The sequence below is a fragment of the Carassius gibelio genome, chromosome B6 (assembly GCF_023724105.1).
Source record: "Carassius gibelio isolate Cgi1373 ecotype wild population from Czech Republic chromosome B6, carGib1.2-hapl.c, whole genome shotgun sequence".
Classification (NCBI taxonomy): domain Eukaryota; kingdom Metazoa; phylum Chordata; class Actinopteri; order Cypriniformes; family Cyprinidae; genus Carassius; species Carassius gibelio.
This window is the reverse complement of record NC_068401.1, coordinates 24,770,141-24,796,480: the sequence shown is the minus strand read 5'-3', so window position 1 is coordinate 24,796,480 and position 26,340 is coordinate 24,770,141. Positions and strand designations below refer to the sequence as shown.

Here is a 26,340-nt window from a genome sequence, read left to right as displayed (position 1 = left end):
AATGTTACCCCTTTTTACTCTATAGCCACAAAACATCAATGCTTTAATTTAAATTCTGCCTCTCTTGATGCCACATAACACCTTCCTTCACATATAATGTAATATTTTTAATGGTGTGCGTGCAGTTCTGATATGAATTACTAAAAGCTGACACAAAATCAAGCTTAATGTGTAGTTCTTGCCTTTTGTAAATGTTTAAGCCAATAAATTGTAGGTTATATCAAATAACTTTGGTTTAAATGAGAAAAATAAGAGGAGCTGACACATCACATGAGTCACTTTATTAAACATTTTAGTTATTATGAAATAAAGAGTGGTAACATTTTGATAGCTCGCCTATATAAAATTTTACTTGTCAGTTATTACAGGAACTAGTAATGAGAATGAATAGAAGATCCCCATTTATCAGATAATCAGTCGGACCATATCAGCTTCTTTACATATATATATATATATATATATATATATATAAATCCCTCTTCTTTGCTTCTGTCAAAATCACATTTTATTTTTCTATTTATAATTTTTATAAACTGACATGTTTCCATTCATAATGTTTATTTAGACTTACATTTAAGATACATTTTACATTTAATCAGTGTAATGATATATAAGATAAATGTTTCTATTTAAAAATCATATAGTTAAAAAATAAATAAATATAGCAACTAAAACTTCTAAAATGGAGTCTGAAAAGCATATTTTGGGAGCATATTTTAAACAAAAAAGTGGAGTATTTTAAATCCAAAAATGGAAAACAGACAGACAACAATAAGTGCCAAATTAACTTTTTAATAACACAAAGACAGACACGTTTCAGTCAGGAATTGTGGCTTTCTGTGCAAACAGCAATAGTGTGCTTTTAATGCTGATTCAGGCCCTCTTCCATTTAGCAAAAACACTTGCTGTAGTTTCCAAGGAACACTACACCTGCACCACTATTTAGCAGCAAACCATTTCACACACACCAAGCACTTACATTTCACATCCTTCAGCAACTAACTTACTTTAACTTTCACAAAACACATACACAGGGCTCTTCAGCTCTCTGAATTGCATTTGCTCAGAAAGTCACGAGATATCCAATATGGATGAGTTACTTCATTTGACACTACCAGAAAAACAAGTTAACATATTCAACTTGAGAAAAACAAGTGATAAAGAAGTTCAAGCATCCTTCATTCAAACAAAGATGCGGCACAGATGCCAAAAGTCTTAAAAACATAAAGAAACAACTTATAGGTTCGAAATTATTGCACATAAATATAGCTAAAATATTAAAAAGAAAGAGCTGAAAGGAAACAGAACTATACAGAACACAGAACAAACAAAAGAGATGAATTAGCACATATAAAAGTTAAATTAAATACTCTAAAACTGAAATGCATCAAACATTAAAATATCGCGATCTTTATTAAAATTATATTAAAACTAAATAAAATATATTATATAAATATTTTTATTATGTCACTTAGAAAACAACCTAAATATAATATAAATTTCACTTTTCACCTATTGCTGAATATTAGCTACATAAACGCTTGCATTTGTAGGTCATACTGGTGTTCATCTACCTACATCCAGATGTTCCTCAATAAAACTCAGGGATCGTGTGCGTTACCTCCCATTTCAAAGCAAAACCTCTGAAGAAACTGGAAGCAGATGTGGCCAATTATTGCAACTTGTCAAGGTCTTGTTTCTTCCTGCAGTTTTAAATCAGAACTGTTGTTGTGGCAGCTGTGCTACAGTTTCCTTGCTATTTGTCAGTGAGACATTACTGAGTGAGATGTTGTCATATCTTGTGACTCTAGGGTGCTTTAGAGCTCAGTCTGTTTTTAAATTTAACTAAGCGTCACATCCAGTAGTCACACACACATCACAGTCGTCCATGTGGTTATATAGTCTTTTTTCACTTTTATAGTTTTTCATGTATGATGCCACCATATTGTGAGTTGTCATCGAGGTTCTGTTACTTGCGGGACCTCCAAACTGCTCCAGGACTCCAGGATGAGCCAGGTGCTCTGCTGAGATTTTTGTAACGCTGGCGAAGCACAAAGTCAAAGTTGGCAGTGGTGCACATGGCATAGAACACGTTGGCTTTGTCTGGGATCAGCAACTCTGAAATAAAAAATGACAGTGATTTATTGAGTGCTAAATACGTTTAAAAAAAAAAAATAGCTTAGACACACTGAACTTATGTATTTCACGATCATATAAAAAAATGTGCTTACACTTAAATACCTAAAATGAGTGTTATTATCATAAAAAAATAAAATAAATAAAGAAATATAGGTAACTTAAAAAAGGCTGAATTAATATATAATCTTAATATAAAAATTGAAATAAAAATGCATGAATTTTTTTGCAACTAAGTGAAATAAAGTGAAGTATTAAAATGACTGAAATTGAAAATATATATTTAAATCAAAATATTTTTAAAATGAATAAACAAAACACACATAATAGCAAAATGACAAAAATAAAATGTAATATATGTATTAATGAATTCTTGGATAGTATATAAATTAAACTAAATTACTTCAATCGTTTTGCGTTTCAGTGTCAAATATTAAATCAAGAAGCTCACCTTTGTCATTGGAGAGCACTTGTGTGAGACTAAATTCTTGGCAGTTCATCTCCTCCAAGTTGTGTTTCTCCAGAGCTCTCTGAATCACCTGAGCTGTCTTGTCCTGACTGGTTATCTAACAAAAAGGGTTTCAAGACTTTAGAGTTACTGGGGTTGACAACTACGTACTTCATAAGCCACCGACTTATTGCCACTAGAAATATGTGAAAGAAAAAAAAAAAGAAAAGAGAAGCATGGACACTGCAGAAATCACCAAATATGAAAGCCAACTTACCAAAATACTTTTATAAACGTTTCCATTGTTGCCAAATTCCACACTGACTCTGACGATGCAAGAATCAGCGACCTGCTTGTTGTACATGAGATGCTTGAGAGAAGGAGAGGATGATGATGAAGATGATGTAGATGAAGATGATGTAGGGGAGGGGCTGTCAGGGCTCAGGGCAGACATATCCGCCTGTAGGCATCTTCGAAAAGAGCTGGGCGGAGTCAGAGAGGAGGTGGCTGTGTCCACTGAGATGTCCTGACAGGATACAGACTGTGAGAGTGAGGGAACGGAGAAAGACTGTTTACCCCAACAAATCTGTAAGAGGTCTGTGATGAGCACAGCACAGGCTTTTCACATTTCATTTAGGTGGAAACGGACCAGATGAGGTGTACCAGATAGCTTGTTCTTTCCTAAGTAGATTTCTTTTAGGTGTTAAACGACACAGATCGCAAGCGATAAATACTTTGGTTAATGATGTGTTGAATGTTAAACATCACAGGCTGGCAGTATGATCTAATACACTGTTTTCTGTGTCAACTTGATAGTGCAAACTTGAACTACTTTGTGAATGCAAGGTTAAAGTGAAACAAAAAAAAAAAAGTTACAAACACCTGAATGGAGGCCTAAAGGCCTTGGTATAAACGAATAGTACAAATAGGTTTTTAGATAATATTAGACCTATCAGATTTAGGCCTATTGATTCAGTACATTCAATTACAATAATGCAATAAAAAAGTTAAATATAATTAAACCCCCTGACCCGCATGCACTGAAAGATGTCAAGATGTCACACAACAGCTAAAGACATCCGTCTGACGCATGTGTACATCAGTGTTGTTTATATACTATTATGGTATTTATTCATATCTTTATTAACTTTTATTTGTTCATTTTCAGTCTTCATTTGAATACAAGTTTGTCATTTTAATTAAAGTTCATTTATTGAATTAATTTTTAAATATTAATATTTAGCTTTATTTCAGCTTTGTTTTACAAAAACATACAAATGATTTTTTTTGTTTTATTCTTCATTTATTTCAGCTTTATTTCAATAACTAAAAACTATTTTAGCAGTGTTAGTAAAAATAACACTAGTTTACATAAATAAAAAAGAATAAAAACAGACAGCTCCTACATCTACAGCAGACACACGGACAAAATCAAATGGATTTCAAACTGGACTCTGGACACAGGGTGTTCAACAACATGGAAATAAAGCCATAAATATACTGACCTTTTAAAGCCCCATTTGGTCATTTTTTTGCTTTATATAATGTATTCTCTTTTAGCAAATATAGGTCATTATGTTCTACTGATGGATTCAGCACATCATAATTAATTTCAATAAGTATTTACTATTTATTATTATATTATTAATTATATATACACACACTACACACACGCACACATACATACATACATACATACATACACACACATATATATATATATAGTAGCATCTATAGAGTATATGAGGTAATAAATAACAAAAGCAGTTCTGTTACCTGTACTTTGTATCTAAGTGGTGAGAGGTTGGGGCTGCTGAGATCCTCCATCTCTGAGCCACTGGAGCCAGAGGATGATACACTGATCTGATCAGCAAAAGTCTTCTTTGAGAAGTTCTCACTGCCAGACAGCAATCTGCATGGAGCAGAAGAGAAATATGCATCACAGAAAAACATGCTTTTAGAATAGTCTGGGTCCACAAAATGAGCCAAAACAGCACTCACGAGGTCAGTTTCTTGGTGATGAGCCGGTGGCTCCAGGGGTTGGGAGAGCTGGGACAGGGGTCAACTGGTGGCTCCAGATCTCTTGACAACTCATAGCTAATGACAGAAAAAGAAAAAAAAACATAAATGAATATCTGAGATGCTGATCTTCAGAGGTACCCAAAGTATTACTGCCTTGAATTCAAAGTCATTTAATCTCAAACAACATTCTTAGCAGGAAACTGATCAAACAGAATATAACCGTCTGATCAAACAGAATATACATGCCTCACCTCTTCTGATCAGAAAGGGGTATGCCTCCGTTGATCCAGGAAATGATGTGAGGATTTGATTGGAGTTTGTAGTGAGCACATGACGCCTGCAGCTGCTTGATCTGAGACAGAATCTCAAACTCCTGAACACAGAAAGGAATGGAGAAACATCGGCACTCGTGACACACTAGCATTGTCATGAAACCTAGCTCTTCACTGAAACAATATGCAGGATGATTGTACTTACTTTTCTACGCTTCTCAAAGTTGATGAGACCCCCCTGTGAGCACAAAGAAGAGCGTTTTCATTAAAAAAATATTTAAAAAACATGTCGGAACTGAAAAAAAAGACTGTGTGTGTGTATATATATATATATATATATATATATATATATATATATATATATATATATATATATATATATATATATATTAATTAATGTCTGAATAAATTCTCACCTCTACATTATCACTTAGTGCGGTGTCCAACATGGTGAGAACAGTCAGATAAGTACCCAGGTAAGGCACCTCACCGCTGGAGGGGGTCTGCCAGAAAAACAAACTTGTCAAGCAAAAATGCAGTAACAGTCGAGATACTTGAATGTTTTTGTCACTTATGCTCAACAAGGCTGCATTTACTTGATACATTTTTGTAAAATCTGTAATATTTGCAATGTCACTACAATTAAAAAAAAAACTATTTTCTGTTTTAACATTTTTTTTTTTCTTCCTGTGACGTTGAATTAGAATTTTCAGTTTCATTACTCCAGTCTTCAGTGTCATGTGATAAATCAGAAATTATTAAAATGTTCAAACTTATTTGTATTATTATCAATGTTGTTTCTTATAATTGCAGAAATCTCAAAAGAATAGCATTTATTTGAAACCAAATAGCAAATGAATCACTTTCAGTAGATTTAATGCATTCTTACTGAATAAAAGTGTTAATTAAAAAAAAAAAAAAAAAAAAAAAACATTTACAGGAGCCAAACTTCAGAAATTTTTTTTTTTCCTTAAACAAATCTGCCCACATGCTTCCTCTTTTATGCACACACATCTTTTCCCAACAGCTGAGAGTGATTTATGCAGAGTATAAATATTTCAGTTAGAGGAACATGCTGGTGAAGCATACTATTGTCATACTGTGTCAGCTAGCATTATGGTAATACCCTTTTGGGTGTTTTTAAAATAATGAGTTGGCAGATTCACATTGAAAAAATGTTCATATCGGAAATGAAATTACTTGAGTCAAACTAGAGCAGCCAGTAAATGTGCTGGTGCAGATGCATACTTCCCAAAAAGAGTAGTTATTACCCATACACAACAGATGTATAATATTTTTAACAGCAGCTTATACCAATGGCCTTAAATAATTCAATTGCACTACTTTCAGCAGGGGCTTACCATGTGCTCGGATGTAGGACTGAGTCTGGGAGACTTTGGAGCGCTGTGAGTGTCAACATCAGCTGCCTGGCTTCCTTCCTAAATCAATCACATGAAAAGAATTGAAGTCAAATGGAGTGGGATAGCCAGCACAGAGATCAACAATGAATGTTTTGTTGTTATACACTGGACACTGCAGAACATTATGTGATGTTGTGCCTCCATAATGGTTTATTTGCCATCAAGATGCCTCTACATTTTTTTACGTCATCTTCATTTAGCTCTACTGATTTACTCTTTGCATGTGAACTATAGTGAAAAACGGTGTGGAAAATATTGAATGTTGCCTAGTAGCCTCTTTAAAGAAAGGGCATAAAAGCAGCCATGGGATGAGATGATGTCATTGTCTTATCAGAGATTCAACACTGCTATCAGCTCTAACACGTGACCTTAAATCATTAGAGGGATCTGTTTGCACACTGTAGGCCAAATATTGATGGAAGATTAATATTATTATTTTTTTTTTTAGAAATGTGTATTTTTAAATTGATCAAACATGACCGTAAAATTTTTATAATGTTCTTAAGTTAAAATCTTTCAGATAAATGCTTTTCTTTTCAACTTTGGTTATCAAAGAATCCATTTCATAACATTTACCAAATTACCTTCAAACATTTGAATAAAAGTGTACGTGAACAATTTTAGATTAGAACAGACAACAGGTTTAAAACAAGCTACTTTGTTAAACCTTACCTCTACAAGAATATCTCGATTGACCAGCACACAGTTCTCATCAGGAAATGTGTCACAGAGGTGATCGAAGGCAGCCATACTCTCCCTGAAATTACACCATTTATCCATTTAAATGTAATACATGTGTTGTGCAAATTTAATATGCGCACCTAACATTGCACTACAGGTTAAGCAACTATTCATGTAATGATCGGAAGACACTACCTGCTGATTGCTGCCCAAGTTTTCTTTAGCCGGTAAACAGCATTAGACTGAAGAGCAGATAAGATGGCTCTTAGAGAGGAGAAGTTTCTCAACTGATAGCACTCCTGAACATAAATGAGAATAAAAAGAACAAATCAGCTTTAAATAATACTGATATGATATCTTTAAATGTCCGTATCATTAAAAATCATTAAGTGGTTAGACTTAAACATGTCAACAGATCAACAAATCTGTGTGCAAAATGTTGTTTTGAAATCTTACAGAGCAGAGTGTTTCCTCATTAATGTCTATTATATAGTGTAAGATATATAAGAACTTCACTGTCGCTGCTGGTTGAAGCGACCCCAACAACGTGATACTTAGCCCCTAAAAAGCTCATTTTACCAGGGGAACCCCGCCAACAAAAAAAAATTTTATACTCCAGAATGCAATTTTTCCCCTCGAAACGTGATTGGGCTAGTTTTGGTTAGCAATTGGGCAGGTTTTCACAAGTGCATCTGACACATTTCAGAATCCAATTTGCATTCACTTACTTAGCCTAGTATGTTCCATGTCTTATACACACCTGAGCCACAGAGATCCACTTCTCAATAATCTTTGCCCTGTGTGTAGGGCCGCTGCGAGTGCAGGATGGGGAACCAGGAGGGGATGTGGAAAGAGGGCACAGCAGAGAGGTGATAACGCAGTTAGTGACGGCATTGAACTGGGCAATGGTGGCACGGACTGTAGGCGCTATATTTCTATTCTCTTTCTTGTCTCTTTGAGACCAAATGCAGCCAAGGCAGTGAAATGGAACCACTTTGACAAAGAGCTCCTGATAAAGAAACATAAGTAGATGAATAAAAGGCCTTAAATAAATAAAAACTAGCTTCAGTATGTAAACCTTGACACATACAGCATCTAATAGCGTGAGCTGCTCAGCAATGTCTCGTGCGGGGAAGGCCAGTACATCCCCAGTCTCTTCTGTGTCCAGTCTGTCTGTGGCATCTTCAGTTGTCTGATTCTCTACAGCAGTTGTGCTGGTTTCTGCTGATGCATCTCCGAGCCTTTCTGTTGAGTCATAAGATGTTATTTAGCACTGATTTTTTGTGTGTGTGTGTGTGTGCACATAAAATCTAAATTAGCTATTTTTTTAAGACTTGCCTTCCGTCTGAATTTTTTTTAGAAGTGCATCAGCTTGATGAACCAGACGTCTGAAACAGAGGCGATGACGCAGATGAATACAGAGCAGAAGAAGAGCCTGGTGACCTGGAGAATCCCGAAAATCCTCTTGATACTCGTCTAACCATAGCCGAATCAGACGAGGCAGAGAACTGCACAAACACACACACACACAAACTTTGTCAGCATTCTTTCAGACTAATTAACGAAGCTCTGAGAATCAAGATGAATAGACAAGATGAGTAATCAGTTTAACATCACTAATAATAGATAATGAATGCGCTGGACAACCCGTTTTAATTTAAGGTTCATTATTGAACTATAATTGACCACAGAATATAATAACTGATAAGTCATAAACAAACAATCCAACCATTCTTAAACACGTGGATTCAACTCACCTTCTAACGCAGACACTGTTGTCCAGATTGGTAACCATGTTCTCTCTACAGAGACAAAGTAGTAAGTTAATATTCCTAAAACTCTTCCAAAAGAAGCTTTAGGATTATGAACACAAACAATTTCTGACACAAATCTGTCACAAGTGCTCTTTCAAGGTCTATTACCTTTATTTATGTTTCAACAAAACACAAAGGACTCTCATGGTTCAACAAAAGCACCTCTGACGTGAGACAAGTCAAGTGAAACCTGTTTTACAATGTGAGCTGCCCTCCTCAATTCCTCTGCGTCACTGATTTGTATGGTGTGATAATGTAATGTCACAATACCACAGTAATCACAGGTGCCTCTGGGAAATACTCTGCCTCATACTGAACTTAGAAATTTGGGCTTCCCCCTTCATTTGATTCACAGTCCCTGAGCTTTGTAGAATGTATGCCGTGTAAATTCCCTCATATATAAATACATTTTGGCCAGGTATCTCTTGAAAAGAGGTTTTAAATCTCAACGAGATCATCTTATTAAATAAAGGTTAAATAAAACATAAAACATGAGGGACGGCTGTCAGTCAATGACTTTATGGATGTACTGTTACTTCCTCTACAGTCAGAAATCTGGGTGTTATATTAGACAGCAATTTGTCTTTTGAAAATCATATTTCCAATGTTACAAAAACTGCATTCTTCCATCTTAGAAACATTGCCAAGCTACGAAACATGTTATCTGTTTCTGATGCAGAAAAGCTAGTTCATGCATTCATGACCTCTAGACTGGACTATTGTAATGCACTTCTAGGTGGTTGTCCTGCTTCGTCAATAAACAAGCTACAGGTAGTCCAAAATGCAGCAGCTAGAGTCCTTACCAGGTCAAGAAAATATGATCATATTACCCCAATTTTACAGTCTCTGCACTGGCTACCTATTAAGTTCCGTATCAGTTACAAATTATCATTACTTACCTATAAGGCCCTAAATGGTTTAGCTCCAGCGTACCTAACTAGCCTTCTACCACGTTACAACCCATCACGCACCCTAAGGTCACAAAACGCTGGACTTTTGGTCGTTCCTAGGATAGCAAAGTCCACTAAAGGAGGTAGAGCTTTCTCACATTTGGCTCCCAAACTCTGGAATAGCCTTCCTGATAATGTTCGGGGTTCAGACACACTCTCTCTGTTTAAATCTAGATTAAAAACACATCTCTTTCGCCAAGCATTCGAATAATGTATCTTTTTTAATTGTGAGTGTAGTTGCATCTGTTCAAAGGTGCATTTTTATTCATTAACTCGGGTTAAACTAATTTTACTTTGTTGGATCAGCAGCTATGCTAATGATGTCTGTATTTTGTTTCTATGTTTCGCCACGGGATTTACATCCCGTGGTAACTAGGATTTAAACAAGCTCCAGTCTGGATCCAGAACACCTAAGAAGAGATGATGCTGACCCTCAGAGGACCCCAGATGATGCTACCTTGAATCAACAAACAGAACTAACAATTATTGCTAAATGTGTGACTGAATCATATAATAACTTAATTAATAATATTGATAGTTCATCGTCTAGCTGACTCCGTCTTGTATTATTATTTTTATTTTTTCTAAAATCCTGTCAAATGTGCACAAACTACTAGCTACTACTAAATATTGTAGAAACATAATTTTCTGTAAAGTTGCTTTGTAACGATTTATTTTGTAAAAAGCGCTATACAAATAAACTTGAATTGAATTGAATTGAATTGTACCTCCAAAGGAAACTGACAGGCCTGCAATGCACAAAACGTCATGTCTAATGTGACATTTTTATTCCTTCTCCCAACAGTTAAGGCACAGGTTTGTGATATATCACCAGATGAAGGTATGATGGAAAGTTATGAAAACATTAAATCCATTCAGGTTTTGGAAACAGCCCATATGAGTTATAACTAACTAACTAACACACAATAAATACATGACAAGCTACATACTTTTATATAAAGCAAAATGGGACCTAAAATTTTGTTAATTCCTCCTAGAATTATATGGAATTTGATGGAACAAATGTGGAATACTTTTATGGTTCTTATTGGAGCATGACAGCCCTAGTTACTGTTCACTTTTACTGTACAGAAAACAGAAGCTTAAACAATCTGCTAAACATCATTTTTTGAATTTCATATGAAAAAACTAATTATTGTTTGGGTAGACAATACGTATATATATCTATATATATCATATATATATATATGTCAAATTATTAAGAAAATGTGCGTAAGGTTCACCAAAGCTACTATAGTGAAGGACGAGAGAGGACCAGGCCTGGGACATTATTTTATGTGTTTGCTTTTTATTTATGCGCACCAGTCGTCCGTGAGGGGCTGGTGCGCCGTTTTGCATTTATTTTTGAATATTAAAATTGTTTGATTGTGCGCCGGTTCCCGCCTCCTTCTTCCCGATGATTACGAACGTAGTATTGGTACAGTGTCTTATGATCCTTCAGGAATCATTGTAATATGCTGATGTGGAGCTTAATGTTTAGGTTTGTCTGATGAACAAAGCCTTCATAGTAACAGCATTTATTAGCTAGAAATCTTTTGTAACATTGTCTTAATAAATGTTTTTACTGACACTTTTGATCAATTCTATGTGTCCTTGCTGAATACAAATATTAGTTTCTTTAAAAAAAAAAAAAGTCATACTGGCACAAAACTTTTGAAAAGTAATGTAAATGTTAGTTTAATGTCCCTATAACCCTCTGAGACAGCAATTATACTCTTTAAATTAGCATTTATGCTCACCTTTGAAACAGGAGTTCTATGAGAGCATTTGTGCAGGTAAAGGCTCTGTAGGTGGAGAGGAAGATTTGCATGTAGTCTGGGTCAGGGCACTCCGGGTTCACCAATTCTGTAACAAGACGCTCCAGAGTGGCTGCTTTAAGCCTGCGGACCTTCTGTGTGCGGTACTGCATGAAGCTGAAGGCAGAAGAGTTCTCGGGGGCATCAGGTGGGGGCTGGATGGGTTCTCGGTGAAGAGTGATGCCATAAATGGCCCCGTCTTCCACCTCCTCTCCCCACTCCTGCACCGGGTCCTGCACAAACAGATCATCACACTATACACCTTCAACCTTTCATTAAGCTTGATATGATGCCTACTGCAACGCTATTAAACAAACACAGTGTCATCAAAAATACTCTATTTTGCAGTCCTGATAAATAAAGTCCTGAACACAAAAAGGTGCTAGATACTGACCTAAAATTTCGCCTGTCCAGGAAGAAATATACAAATCAGGAGCTCTTTGGAAAATACAGGCAAATTGCTATCCAAATTACTAGTCAGGAGGAGTGAATACATTTTATCTTCACTAGGCTGAGAAGACAATACATTGTATATTCCATTTTCTTTCTTAGTAGACGCTTTTTCTTTTTACAACAAATTCATATAGAGCTGTTGATATATAAGCAAATACACCAAACATTTTTACAGTATTAAAAATAACAACACCCTGGTAATTGATGGCCACACAAGAAGGGCATTTTCATTTTAAGGAATGAAGAGAAATCATTTAATGTGTTTGATGGTGGCAAATCACCAAAAATACTCAGTTCTTTCTTTACAAAAATCCTCTTTGGTGGTAAACGAAGCCATGATTATTTGCATAGCAAATAACATATCCCATAATGAATAACAGCTGTGGGCGAATAAAAAACCCCTGATGATTTTAAACAAAGGCAGACTGTGTAACACACTGGAGTAAATTAAGTCCAGTGTTTTCTCTTCCAGGCACAACACGGTTGTTGTTGTTGTTGTTGACTATTTCAGATGTGACCAATACTAGATGAGCTCATAACAACTGGCTTGAGGACATATTAGCGTAATGGTGTCATCTGTCACAGATTCTTGAGACACCAGGTGTCCAACGATTTATATGCCATTAGTTAAAAAAATTCCACACCGAAATCTATCATAGAATTCAACTAGAATTATTTAACACCACATTTATTAGATTTTTTTATTAGACTTTTAGCTATAAAATCGCCTATTCTTAAAACATGACTTCAAAACATCAAGCAAATTGTTATAAATTGACATGCTCCTTTTGACTCGATCGACCAATGTTCGAACCTTTTGGGCAAACTTATTTTCTCCCTTTTCAAATTTCAAATCACATCAGAAAAGTATTTATTTTTTAATAAAAATGAAATAATCAAAACGTTGAAAATAAAGTATCAGCTAGGGTTAGGGTAGGTGTAGGGAGGGATTTTGTCCCAATAAGGTGGCATCCATTTAATAATTTGAATTTAAAATTGAAATTTTCACTCTATAAGTTGTTATTGAATACTGTTTTATAATGTATTACAATGCTGAGGTGCAGATAATTGTCACTATTAGCAATAGGTAATTAGCATATCCTCCCGTTTTAACATATAAACAGAATCTAGCTATTTGCACTTAGTGTAATTAGCATCGATTGTTCCCTCCCCCAGCATATACAACACCCCCAACCTAAAACATCTTCCTGCGCTCCGTCATAATATACAGCATTTGATACAGCTGTTTTAAGTTATTTCAGAATATGACTGTATTCTTGATCCTCAAGTACAAAATACTTTTTTGGAACATAAAAACGTACTGATCCTAAACTTTTGAACAAAACTAAGAAAAATACATTGTTTCATTTTTATATAAAAAAATAACTTATAATATGTCCTGACAAATGGATGAGGTGAATATTAAAAATTAAACCTTAATTGTGACACTTAGGAAACTGTTATCAATTATTGTAAATAATTTAATAATGTGTGATAAGAACTATGGCAACCTTCAACCATCATGTCTCCATCACATAAATGTATTTTATTTATTCATTCAGATAATTTCCCTTATTTGCAGCAGGACCTTTTAGTATAGCAACACCAGAAAATACGCTGCTGTATCGAATACATGTGACATGTAAAATATGTAAAAGCCAATCACTGCTGTGCCCTGTTTTGTTCGAAGCCCCCAAAAATCACTGCTCTGTGCCAAAAGCTCAATTAATATCACAAAACATATATAAAGGTTGTGCTTCTCAGTAAACCAATGGCAGTCTATTCCTCTAACAAATCAACTGCTGTGAAAATCACAAGTGCATTCTTCCCAGAAACTCCAGTCAAGCAAAACAGAGAGCTTTCCAAGCCAAAGCCCCTTGTCTCCTCTAAACCTGTGCCATGGAACAAAACACAGGGGATGATTAGGGGAGGGAAAGCTGAAAGTATCACAGGTCAGCAGTGAAACAGGACACTGTATATATCTTCAATCTACAGGTGGGTCTAGAACAAACACAACATCAGGGAAAAGTGAAGTGCACCACACCCTCCCCTCAGCACGCATTACATCTAACACCTGGTCAACAGCTGATTAAACGCGTCCATAAAGCCAATATCACGACTAATTGTAAACCCACTGAGGTTTTGTGACAGTACTGGGATGTCCGTAAAAGAAAGGACCGGTAATACTGCATTTTCTCTGCCATTCAAATGAAGAGACAATAACACTGTGCTCCTCGCGACACACTGTAAAAGTTACAACAAATCACGTTTGCAAAGTCACTTTTTCTTTAGTCATTCTACCCTGTAAAATAATATTAAACAGAATTAATGCCCTTTATTGAAATATCTTAATTAAACAAGCAACTTACCATGGTGAACTCCCATTTTCTCATGTTTTCAGCTGTCTGATCAAGCGGTGTAATAATAGTTTAGACTTTCCATTAGCGCAGAAGAAAACGTTGTAAACTTTATTTCTCAGTCAGCCTTTTTAGTCATGTCTAGAGAGCTGCTGGAAATAACTTTGCGTAGTCCGATTTAATTAAGAACTCTAGTTACGATAAAGTCAACATACTGTACATTTCATACAGTACTACCTTTATTGTCATAAATTTATAGAGGTCTAAAGGAAAATGAAATCCGTGAAAGCGCTGAAAATAATTATCTTTATGACTCCGTCTGTGTTGAAGCTTTCTATGTAGCACACAGCGCACCTGTCGAGCGCTTTAAACTGCAGTGGGTTGGTCTTTTACCTCTACTATGACGTCTAGTGTGACGTATGGGGCGCGCTCATTAATATTAATTAGAAAGTGCGGCGCCTCATCGTACTATGGTCAAGGATGGTTTATTAATATTAATTCGTTGCGTGGAACGCCTCTGGAAGTTTACCAAGCGACTTCGCATTGCTGAATTAATATTCATAATCTAAACCTTAGGCATAGTAGGAGTCATAATGTGAAGTGTGGAAGTATGGAATTCAACATTACTTCATTTTTAATTGAAAATTAAGATTATGATTGAAATACCTTATTTTGCCATGTAATTCTGGGAGTTTCTGGTACAAAATACAAGACTACACATTAAACTAAAGGTATACACAATTAAAGTTGCATCTAATTTTCTAAACAACTCATTCAAAGTAATAAAGCAGTTCAAACATCTAAGACTAAGTGAAATACTTTCATTTAGCAAGCAACACAATTTTTATATTATCAGTTTAGCAAGTTGGACTGTTTGTCCAAATGTATTCCCATATCTTTTTTTTTTTTATTAGTACCTATTGTGGCAGATTAATGCTGAATCTTAAATATTTCTTTCTTAAATTTACATCATGATCTTTCATTATTTATGTCAAGGTTTAAATCACATTGTACTGATCCACTGGCAAATAAAACTGCAGCCCATTTTATCCAGGAAAAGTACAAATGACTCAGATGCCACCATGCAGATCCTTAAATGAATAATGCTGAAAATTGTATGAAATGCCTTTTTACAAAGCCCATACACACACACTCTGAATGATACAATGAGCAGTTTGTTGGTTTCTGGGTATAGTTCATTAATGTCTTTCTGTTCTTTCTGACGTAGATCTGTGAATGTGCAATGGCATCCAAGCAGGCCACCCCACGCTCACTGAGACACTACAACATTACAATATGTGACGCACACTACTGAGCTCTTACTGAGAGACCACAATCATCACGATAAAACTATTAAAGCATATCCACTAACAAAACCACTCATTACTAAGACCGAGGTCACATGCTGAAGTGTGTGCATTCACAAACTCCAAAAAAAAACACACACTTTTACTTCATTTTAAATCAAGAAATTAAATTTAAATACATAATTTCAACATGAAATTCACTGGTGCAACAAATTAATGCTTAATGCTAGGTAGAATAGCTTGAAAAATGTAAATGCTAGCAATGTTAAAATATTTTTAATTATTGACAAAATTAATAACATTCTTGCTAGTAATAGATACATTTTAAAAATGTAAGCAATTTTTATATGTAATGTGACACCTAAACCACATTTTCCTTTTAGTTTTATTTATGAAAACATACACTAATGCTCAGATTTTTGGGGGGGTCAGTAACAATTGAATTAATAATTTGGATCAAAATAGAGTAAAACAGTAATATTGAGAAATATTATTACAATTTAAAATAACTGTTTTATATGTACATTTATTATAAATGTAATTTTGAAGTGAAATTTTCAGCAGCCATTACTCTAGACTTCAGTGTCACATGATCTTTCAGAGATATTTCTTATATTTTTATTTGCTCAAGAAACATTTCTTATTATTATCAATGTTGAAAACAGTTGTGCTGCTAAATATTTTTTGTGGAAACAGTGATACATTTCTTCAAAATTATCCTTTGTAACATTATAAATGCTTCACAGTCACTTTTGAACAATTTAATGTCTCTTTGCTTAAAAAAGGTATCAATAAAAAAAGAAAAAAAAGTTTGACCGGTAGTGTAAATTTGACAAAAGTGGATGCATGAATTTACTTATTGCAATCAACAAATATACATCAGAGGTTTAGAAGGGATAGATATACTCTTTGCTGCTTCACTGTTGTTCTGTCCAAGCTCAATTTTAGCTAGCTCTGGATCCTTACACTTTATACAGCTTTGCATTAAAGAGCATTCTAAATGAATAAATGCAAATATAATTGTCAGCAGATCATCTTCAGCACTGACCTCACTGTGTTCCTCAAGGTCCAGCAGATGGAAGCTCCTGAGCCAAATGCCGGGCTCCTCGTCCATCTGCACATCGACATGATGCCCAGTCTGGCACAGCAGATTCCTCATTCGTTCAAATCGCGCTCGCAGACCCTTCTCTCCACCAGACACCACCAGAGAGGACCTCATCCTCCACCTGAATTATACACCAACTTCCTCCGAGAGCAGCAGATACATGTCGGGAATGTTATTTGGCTTCAACAAGCATTCAGTAACAGAAGTGTGGAGCTTCTACTTTAATAACCAAATTACCTAACTAATAGTTAAATAACTAACAAATAAATCGATACATACACAAACATATGTCTTATTTATTTTATGATGTAACATTGTTTGAAATTTTTACAAATTAACTTATTTTTTTTACATTTGTAAAATTAAGTAATTCAGTAAAATTACCTGTAATAAATCTAGGATGTCGACTCCATAGGAGAGACTGTACCAAAAAGTTTTTTATTTTTAATTTAATTTTATTTCTCCAAGATCAGCAGATACATATCAAAGAATATTTTAAACTTTAAGGTGCATCCAGCAGTGTTATTCTATATCACTGTGATACTATTTTAAATCTTACATTTATTATTTTCCATTACATTTTTTTACGTTTTTATTACTTTGTTGTGAATTTTTAGTACCGTATTTTATTTTTATATGTAGGTCTATTTGGTTTTTATTATTTTAGTTTTGGTTATTTTAGTACATCAATTTAAATAAAACATAAGAAAGGTTACCCTGGCAAGTTCAACTATAGACAAAATATAAAGTTTTTTATTTTATTGTTTCATTTAACTATAAACTAAAGTACAATAGGGATCAAGAATGAGGAAATAACATTGCAAAGGTCTTATGTATCTAATCTCGTATGTCAGGTCTTAAGGTTTCAAAGTTTTTTAGTATTAAGAAGTTTTATTTTATTTGATAATTTATAGTAGGCTAATGGCATTGCGTAGATAAATGCACCATATAACTGTAAAGTAACTGTCCTAATATATTTTATTTATATAAACGATATCATCATATAATATTGGATATTGTTAATATTTAAATATGTATTTATTTTTCCATTTAAAAAAACTGAATTTATTGTTTGGAATTTGAGAGACTTTATAAAGCAGCATTAACTCCTGTGAAACAGAATGAGCTACTCACTGTGGATGATGCTCCTTATCCAGTGTTTGTTCGTAGTGGATCAGCTCCTAAAACTCCATGTTTGAATTCTGCTAAAACCAGGAGATGGGATGCCATGACCTTCCATAATGATCCTTCATGATCTGCTTCAGAACACTAGACTCTTATGTCTTATACATATGGAGCATCTAAACTCTAGTAACCCTGCATTTCTCGTCCATCCATCTGATTCTCTCTATGCTGACAAACAAGCACAAACTCACACAATAATCTGATTGTTTCCCAAACTAATGGGTTGTCAGTTCAGTTTATTCCACTCAGTACACTTCTGTTGGATATAATTAGCAGTAACAGTACAGCTCATTGTTCTTGTGTGTTTGTCTGCAGGAACAGTGAATAAACTGGTAAAAGTGCACAATGTGAACCACATAAAACGATTAATAAGTTAAATACCAAAAACACAAGGGAAGTAAAAGACGGGTGATTACTCCAAAAGAGAACGTGACTACATGTGCTCTACTAAGGGTACTAATATCACAACAAAGATTTTGGTTGTTTCTATTAAAACTTTTAAGAATTTCTCTGAACCACACTCGATAATAATTGCCAAAACATTGTCTTATGACCATCAAATATTTTCCCGAGTGATAGCAGAAACCCTGAAACCCATTAAACAGCGTTCAATGTCAAACAAACGCAGACCTCACCGTGGTAAACAAAGACACAGGCCTCCTTTTTCAGATTTCCAATCCATTACCGCCTCCTCCTTTTAACTTATTTTCGAACACGAGCGCGTCCTATTAGCAAAACTCACTTCTGTGTTTAAATTTGGCAAAGAAACGTTAAAACTTTGGCGCTCATACGAAGTAAAATCGTGCGGTTGTTGCGCATGTACGTGAACCTCGCTCGGTTGCCAGACTGAAAAGGTGAGATGTTATGAAATAGCAGAGAAAATGTCAGAGTTGCTCATTAAGTTAATGATTCAGACAGTTCCAAAACAATGTATTCATATACTGAATCAGAGCCATGGTATTGGCTCTGAGATATTTCTTATTGACTTTTACACTTTCTTTGTTGGAATGGTTTTTAATATCTATGCCCTGTTTGTGTGATTTAACAAAGAGAACAGAAAACCAACTGACTTACAGCCAAATTAGAAATAAAACTTATTTATCAGCCGTGATTTCAGTTGTTAATAAATATCTGTAATTTACAGTTGTGATTCATTAATGTTGATAAACCAGAAATAGAAACACAATGTAGATTATAAACCGATGGCATGTACAGAAAGGACCATAGGTTATAAGTAACTATATTATCTCTTAGTGCATATTTCAGTGTTCATTTCAGCTGTGCCTTATGAAACACACACACACACACACCCTCTCTCTCACACTCTGGTGTACAGATCAGCCGTTTACACTTTTATCTGCTTCAGTGCCTTCAGAGTCTTATATAACAAGGTCAGGAAGGGTAAATGGTGTAGAAAAGTGAACCTGTACAAGGGAATGTCATTCTGCATAACATGCAATAAGAATATTAATGATTAGAATCCCATTCGTGAAGTAGGTCTGTGATCATGTGTTGTTATGAAGCAATTCACATAAGGGTTTTGGTTTTAAAATGAGGGAAAATGTTATGGCAATAAAGGATGAATCCTCTGAATATTTTGTTATGAAAACATAATATTTAAGCATAAGGAGTTAAGTACAATGCTTTAGGATTGTCAAATTGTTTATAAAATCTAGGTATTTTCTAAAGTTGGTCTCTCTTCCTTTGACTGGATCAGATCAGAGTTGGCTTTTCCTCTTTTTGATGTGAGTCGTCCTCCTGGTGTTTGCGTCGATGATTGACTGCGACTGCTGCTTCAGTGTGACACGGTTGGTGACATCACCGTCATCCACGCCGCTGTCCTCCTCATCTGTTGACAGAAAATACATGCAGGTGTGTAAGATGTGTGTTGCCTTCCTCTGCTGAACCTATTAGTTCTGTTATTGTTTCTAAACACATGGCTGAACAGCAGCCTTAGTGTACACACAATCACACGAGAAGGTGATCTGACTCCTTACATCTTAACAAATCCACCAACACTGGAGTGTACAGACAGAAGAAAGTACTAGATCAAGAGAGCACAGGTGATCATCTTGATAAGAGGGAGCTTTTGAACTGTGAAGCTGAGCAAAACACATGGCCATGCTTGCTCAAGAACTTTCCAAGTTCACAAACCAGTGATCTAAGAGTGTCTAAGATCGAGAAACAGGACTGAAACAAGCTTAAAACTTAAATAGTATGTTACGTTTGTAGAGGTATGTAATCTTTGTATCCATGTTAGTTTCATAATCATAGGTTTTAAAAACTTTTTATACAATTTTGAACAAAAAGTTTAAATTTATGTGGTGTCAAGCGGTGCAACCAACAACTAAAAACGAACAAATTTTCCTTACTCTTTGAATACATGTGATCTTAAATATTTTTAAAAGTATTTTTTTAATGATTAATAATAATAATAAAAAACTATTTTTTTCTTATGTTTTTTTTAATACATAATATTAAGATATAATCCTGATATTTGCGACTTCACCCATAAAAAAAGAAATAAATAAAAGATTTTCATTCAGAATCATATTAGATGTATTGAAATCCATTCCATATTTTTTGGTAAATCCTAATTTTTTAAATCATATAAAAAAGACAAAATTATGAGATAAAAAAATTGGTTGAAACTACAAAATTAAAAAAATCACAATTATGACAAATAAAGTCGGAATTATGAAAAAAAGTTACAATTGCGTAAAGTTATAAGTATGTCAAAAAGTATAAATTATGACAAGCCAAAATTATGAGATAAATATCTTAGCTTAAACATTGAAATTATGAGATAAAGTCCTCTATGACAAAAATCAACATAATATTTTCAACAATTTATCTTCTTAATTTCAAATTTTAATGAGCAATTTTTTATCTTTTTAGCTCATAATTATAACTTATTATTTCATAATTTAGATTTGTTTTATGTCATATTTATGACTTTTTATTTCATTACGATTTACCAAAACATTTTTTTTCCCCTTATGTGGTTAAAATGAGATCATGGAAATATTGAGGTAGTGTCTCACCATCAAAAAAGTCCTGTTTCTGGGTGTCAGGCGGCTGAACGCGAGTGTTGTACTGTGGTAGTTTCCCTGCTATTCTGGCATGGAACTGCAGAGGAGCATAAAAAAACAACAGTTAGGGTTATTTTATAGGTTGCAAAAAATAAAATATGCCACACATTCATATAGTAAATAAAACTATTAAAGTAACATAATTATTATGTTTCACCAGTGACACATCTTCAACAAGCCAAAATATAATTACACCAACATGACTAGTTTGTGTTCCTCCCCTCTTCTTCCTTCAACTCCTTCAAGATGGTTGCCAGATCACTTCCCTGTAGTTCCTCCTTTAGCCAAAAAAATCATCTGCCAAAAAAAAAACATGTAAAATACTTTGTGTGTATATATATAAAACTCAGTTACATATAAAAACCTTTCCTTAATTACAAGCCACAGAGAAAACATCTAAGGTCACTTTTAATGAATAATTCTAATGCTTTACAGTTTACAATTTTGAGGGAAGATTTCAGATTTAGTTTTAAAATAAATTAATAATTGTAATACTGTTACTATTTTTACTACTGACAAAAATATTATATACAAACACAAAAATGCGGTGCTTTCAATTTTCTATTCATCAAATAATAAATGTTATGCTCAACTGTTTTAACACTGATAATAAGAAACGTGTTTTGAGCACCAAATCAACATATTAGAAGGATTTCTACATTTAAATTTATCAGACACTTTTACCCAAAGCAACTTACAGGACATATAAGGCTATGCATTATTTCTTTTTTTATCAGTATGTGTCCTCCCTGGGAATTGAACCCACAGCCATTTGCACTGCTAACACAATGCTATACCACTAAGCCACAGGAACACTTTATAGGAGCTTGTGACACTGAAGACTAAAGTAATGGCTGCTGAAAATTCAGCTTTGCATAACAGGAATAAATCACATATTTAAATATATTAATATAGAAAGTGGTTATTTTAAATCACACACACACACACACACACACACACACACACACACACACACACACACACACACACACACACACACACACACACACACACACATATATATATATATATATATATAATGTATATATCAAAAAATATTGTTATACTGTGTTTTTCATCTAAAAATGCTGCCGTTGTGGGCCTAAGAGACCTTCAAAAACATTTGAAAAATCTTACGACCTAAACCATTTTAACGATAGTGTACATACCAGTATTATGTACTATTAAACATACTGTAACTTTTAGAAGTCCTGTACCAGAATTAAAATACATGCATCAAACTGCATCTGCATCTGACAAGCAAATAGGTTAGTCAATCATAACCTTAGTCCTAGAATGTACTTTCGCTAAGTCTGTATTTAAGAGTCAGATAGGGTGGAAAAGGTCAAATAAATTACAAATAACTGAAACTGTTTCTGTTGTAAGAAACCTTGACTAACATTATAAATAGAGCTCAGGGGAAAAAATCAAGTTTGAAAAAAGTTGAAAAACTCTTAGAGACCTTCTACTAAAAACACATCATTAACCAGGTGACGAAAAGGCATGTTTTGTGGAGCATGTTTAACTTGTTTGATTAGTACCAGGGGTATGGGCTGTAGTCTGTCACTGAGCTGCTGCACTCCTGCTTTGACAGTGTTTAGTGTATGTGTGAGTCTCTCCAGGCCTTCTTGAGCTGCATCACGGTGCTGCTGCTCCTGCTGCAGGTCATGCTCAAAGTCCTGCAGCATATGTCAGACACTGAACAATCAGAAAGACAATTAGAGAGCTATCTGATGACATTAAAGTTATTATATCATGCCATTGAGAAAACGTAATGGTTAGACCAGAGCATTCAGTCACAATAAGAGAGCGCGTCAAGTGATACTGCAGTCTGCTCTGCTCTCACCTTGAGAATTCAGTTTCTCGTGAGTATTTTACATCCTGATACTGAGTCTGTGACATATCCATCTCTTCCTTCAGATCAAGCAGCAATCTCTCATTTTATGCCTTCATCTTCTCCAAATGTTCCTGTGTCTCTCCCTGAGAGATAAACCTGTCCACTATTTCTTATTATAAGAGAAATCATGAATAAACATTGCTCAACACAACTTCTTACTTTAACATAAATAATCTATATACATTTCAAACAACAAAAAAGAGTACTCTCTATGGGTTAAATCCTTTAAAGTCTGTCATATAAAATAATAATAATTACAAAATAGAAGTTTATTAAAGCTTTAGACAAAATAAGTTTGTTGATGTGTTATGGCTCACAGAGTATGATATAGTGAGAATATGGAGGTCATATTTAAGGAGGAAGAACACCTCAGTTTTATTTAGAGGTAATTTAGTGCATTCCTGATATTTATACTCATATACTCATTGCTCAGCTCATCAGGGTTCATGGACGCCCACTGAGGCTGGATGTGTCAGATGGAAGGGGAATAGAAGATAGACAAATGGTTAAACTTGACAAAAACGATCTAAGATACTTACTTTTGGCCAAACAGAGGCAACAATAAATATTGAAAAAGAGATATAAGTATTAAAAAGCCTATTTTAGCCAATATTTGGCTTGTGAGCTTAGCAACATGAAGTGCATTGAGTGTAACACATTTTATGCAATTAGAGTATTGCATTGCTAGCTGTCTTATAGTTGCTGTAGATATAATTGCAGCAGATGATGCTCACTCTTCTCTTCATCCTCTCCTCCGCCTGCTTTTTGTAGCGGGAGAGGATCTTCTCTCTTTCTCTGCACTCTCTGTACACCTGCTCCTCCTGAAGCTGCAGCTCAGCCTGAAAACACACACATATATTACTATCAGCATCATATTTGGATGACCTTTACTTTGGCATACTAACACGTATGCTTTATTATTTCTTAAATATTTGTCTTTACCTTGGCTGCAGCCTTGAAGAGGAGAACGTTGTTGTTCATGACCTGGAGGTCTCTGAGCACTTGTGTCTGCCAGTAGACCTCTGTCTCCATCTTATCCAGCTGAGCTTGAAATGTGAGACTCTCTTCCTGAAGAAACAGAACAGAGTATAATTAGAAACGTCAATGGGATTGTTAAGATGTTTTCATGTTTTTGAAAGTCTTGCTTGCTTACCAAGGCTGCATTTATTATGTATCATGCTTTATACACAACATTGTGGGTTTATTGTGCTGGCTCTTTGGCTGCTCTGATACCTGTAGGTGCTCCTTCAGCTTGCGGTATCCTCACGTTATGTGCACTGCTTCATGGTATTTCAGCTGTGATTTCTCCAAACTGTTTTCAAGAATTCGCAGTTTCTATACAACAGGTACATAGTAATAATATAGAAAACTTTTTCTTTCTTTTTTTTTTACCTTTTCCTCCTCTCCTTTCTGTGTGTCAGGCAAAGGACTACTGTTCTGTCGCTTCAATATGAGGAGCTTCAAGTCCTCTAAATGCTGCCTCTGTGTCTGAGTGGTGTGTTTCATAGCATTCTGCTTCTTTACTTCTCCAGCACCGTCTGAGCTGCCTGCACAACACAGATCTCTGCCAATAGTGATTCTAAAACAACTTTCTGGACCACAAATTATATGCAGGTGATTATGTAACTATGAGCTATTTAACGGGCTCTTGCCAAACATTTTTTTTTTTCATTTATTTATTTCCTTTTTTTTGTAGTAAAGAACTGGAATAGATACACTGTACAAAACATTCAATGTTTATATTTTATTTTTTATTTAACTTTTTATTTGTAGTAAGAAATGAACTGTCCAAAACATTCAGTTATTGTTTCATAAATATTCCACATATCTGTAATTTGATATTAAAAAGTACTTATTGAATCACCCACACATTGATTTCTGTAAAGAAATGTCTAAACCAAAAATGAAAATGTGCTTAAAATTACTTACTTTCAGGCAATCCAAGATGTAGATGAGTTTGTTTCGCTAGATTTGGAGAAATGTAGCATTACAGTACATTACTTGCTCACCAGTGGATCCTCTGCAGGGAATGGGTGCCATCAGAATGAAAGTCCAAATTCACAAGTAATCCACATGACTCCAGTCCATCAACTGACACCTAATGAAATAAGAAGCTGTGTACTTTAAGAAACAAATTTATCATTAAGGTATTTTCAATTTTAACTGTCACGTCTGGCCAAAATCCATAATCACATCAACATCTGCCAACACCTGCTTTGGAATGTTTTTTTCTTTTCTTTTCTTTCTTTTAAATGGTGCCTGATCTTTGAATATTTCTCTCTTGATTAAGACGAGACATTTTTTTTTTTTACTGGAGAACGCAATATTATAAATAGAGGACTCATATTTTAGCCAGAAGAAGCAGTTTAAAAATGTCTCGATGGATTTATCACAAACACACCGCTTTTTACTGCAGACTAGAATCAAATTGATTACTTGTGGATGTTTTAATCAGCTGTTTGGACTCTCATTCTGACGGCACCCATTCACTGCAGAGGATCCATTGGTAAACAAGTGATCTACTGCTAAATTTCTGTAGTGATGAAGAAACAACCTTGGATAGCATACATTTTAATTTTTTGGGTGAACTATTCCTTCCAGAAAAACCTCACCTTTACAGGCATGTTCCTGAAAGATTAATTCTCCATCCCATGTCTTTGAAAAACTTCCTTGATAACTTGTTCATATCCCTGGACACCATGACCAATAGATGCATCAATACATATGTTCAACCTATACTTTAAATGATGGCTTAATTTTAATATTACTTATGTGTTTTACAACCTCAAGCTGTTTCTTGTGCAGTTTTGCATTCTCAAGTCTCAGCTGCAGGATAGTTTCTATGTTCTTGGCAGACTGCGAGTTTTCGATGTGCGCTATCAAGTAATCTCCATCTAGTGGACAATGGGGGTTAAAAACAACCATTCATCGAGCAAAATGTAAAGTTGAGTGTAATGTCATGCAACATAAAATTTCTGCCAACAATTTTATTGAGCACTTTTTTTCATTTAAAATGTATACAAATGTATTAAACCGTTACAAAACCACTTGAAGAGTTCAGGTGCAAAAGCCTCTCTGTGCCGTGTGAAATTTTCTTCTAAAATTAGCATTTTCTACCAGCCTCCTAAATTTATGTTGTTATTTCACTTTAATTGCATAGAAAAGGAACTATACATTGCCATTACAGTAAAATTACTGAACCTAAACATAGGAGCCTAATAAAAAAGAAAAAGAATGTTACATTTTAGAAGAAAATTTCATACGGCACTTGCATCTGAAGTCTTCACTTATTCAGTTACTCCAAGTTGACAGCTTGAATCCTCGAGAACGAATAATAAATTATGAAAATAATAATAAAACAATGGAAACATTAACTTAACGTT

General features: G+C 34.6%; 1 protein-coding gene and 1 long non-coding RNA gene across 3 annotated transcripts; both read right to left on the bottom strand.

Moving 5' to 3' along the window:
* Positions 1–772: 772 nt before the first annotated feature.
* On the bottom strand, positions 773–23,135 carry LOC127959140 (ral guanine nucleotide dissociation stimulator-like 1). Of its 2 annotated transcripts, XM_052558141.1 has the most exons (23): positions 22,907–23,135; positions 22,602–22,758; positions 21,254–21,357; positions 21,013–21,097; positions 18,604–19,817; positions 17,918–18,039; positions 16,727–16,924; positions 11,505–11,794; positions 8,738–8,782; positions 8,315–8,488; positions 8,071–8,221; positions 7,741–7,989; positions 7,176–7,279; positions 6,972–7,056; positions 6,240–6,317; positions 5,295–5,381; positions 5,084–5,116; positions 4,858–4,979; positions 4,586–4,681; positions 4,361–4,496; positions 2,862–3,125; positions 2,588–2,702; positions 773–2,118 (listed from the first exon to the last, which is right to left on the bottom strand). In XM_052558141.1, exons 7-23 carry the CDS (start codon positions 16,895–16,897, stop codon positions 1,970–1,972), a joined length of 2,349 nt encoding a protein of 782 aa, XP_052414101.1. In that variant the 5' UTR covers positions 16,898–16,924; positions 17,918–18,039; positions 18,604–19,817; positions 21,013–21,097; positions 21,254–21,357; positions 22,602–22,758; positions 22,907–23,135; the 3' UTR covers positions 773–1,969. The 2 variants fall into 2 exon arrangements, with proteins under 2 accessions (XP_052414101.1, XP_052414102.1); XM_052558142.1 differs by lacking the exons at positions 16,727–16,924; positions 17,918–18,039; positions 18,604–19,817; ... (2 more) ...; positions 22,602–22,758; positions 22,907–23,135 and adding an exon at positions 14,384–14,717.
* Positions 23,136–23,447: 312 nt separating this feature from the next.
* On the bottom strand, positions 23,448–25,559 carry LOC127959145 (uncharacterized). The gene is made up of 3 exons (XR_008154206.1): positions 24,350–25,559; positions 24,191–24,292; positions 23,448–23,796 (listed from the first exon to the last, which is right to left on the bottom strand). It is a non-coding gene; the product is annotated as an uncharacterized LOC127959145 (long non-coding RNA).
* Positions 25,560–26,340: the final 781 nt, after the last annotated feature.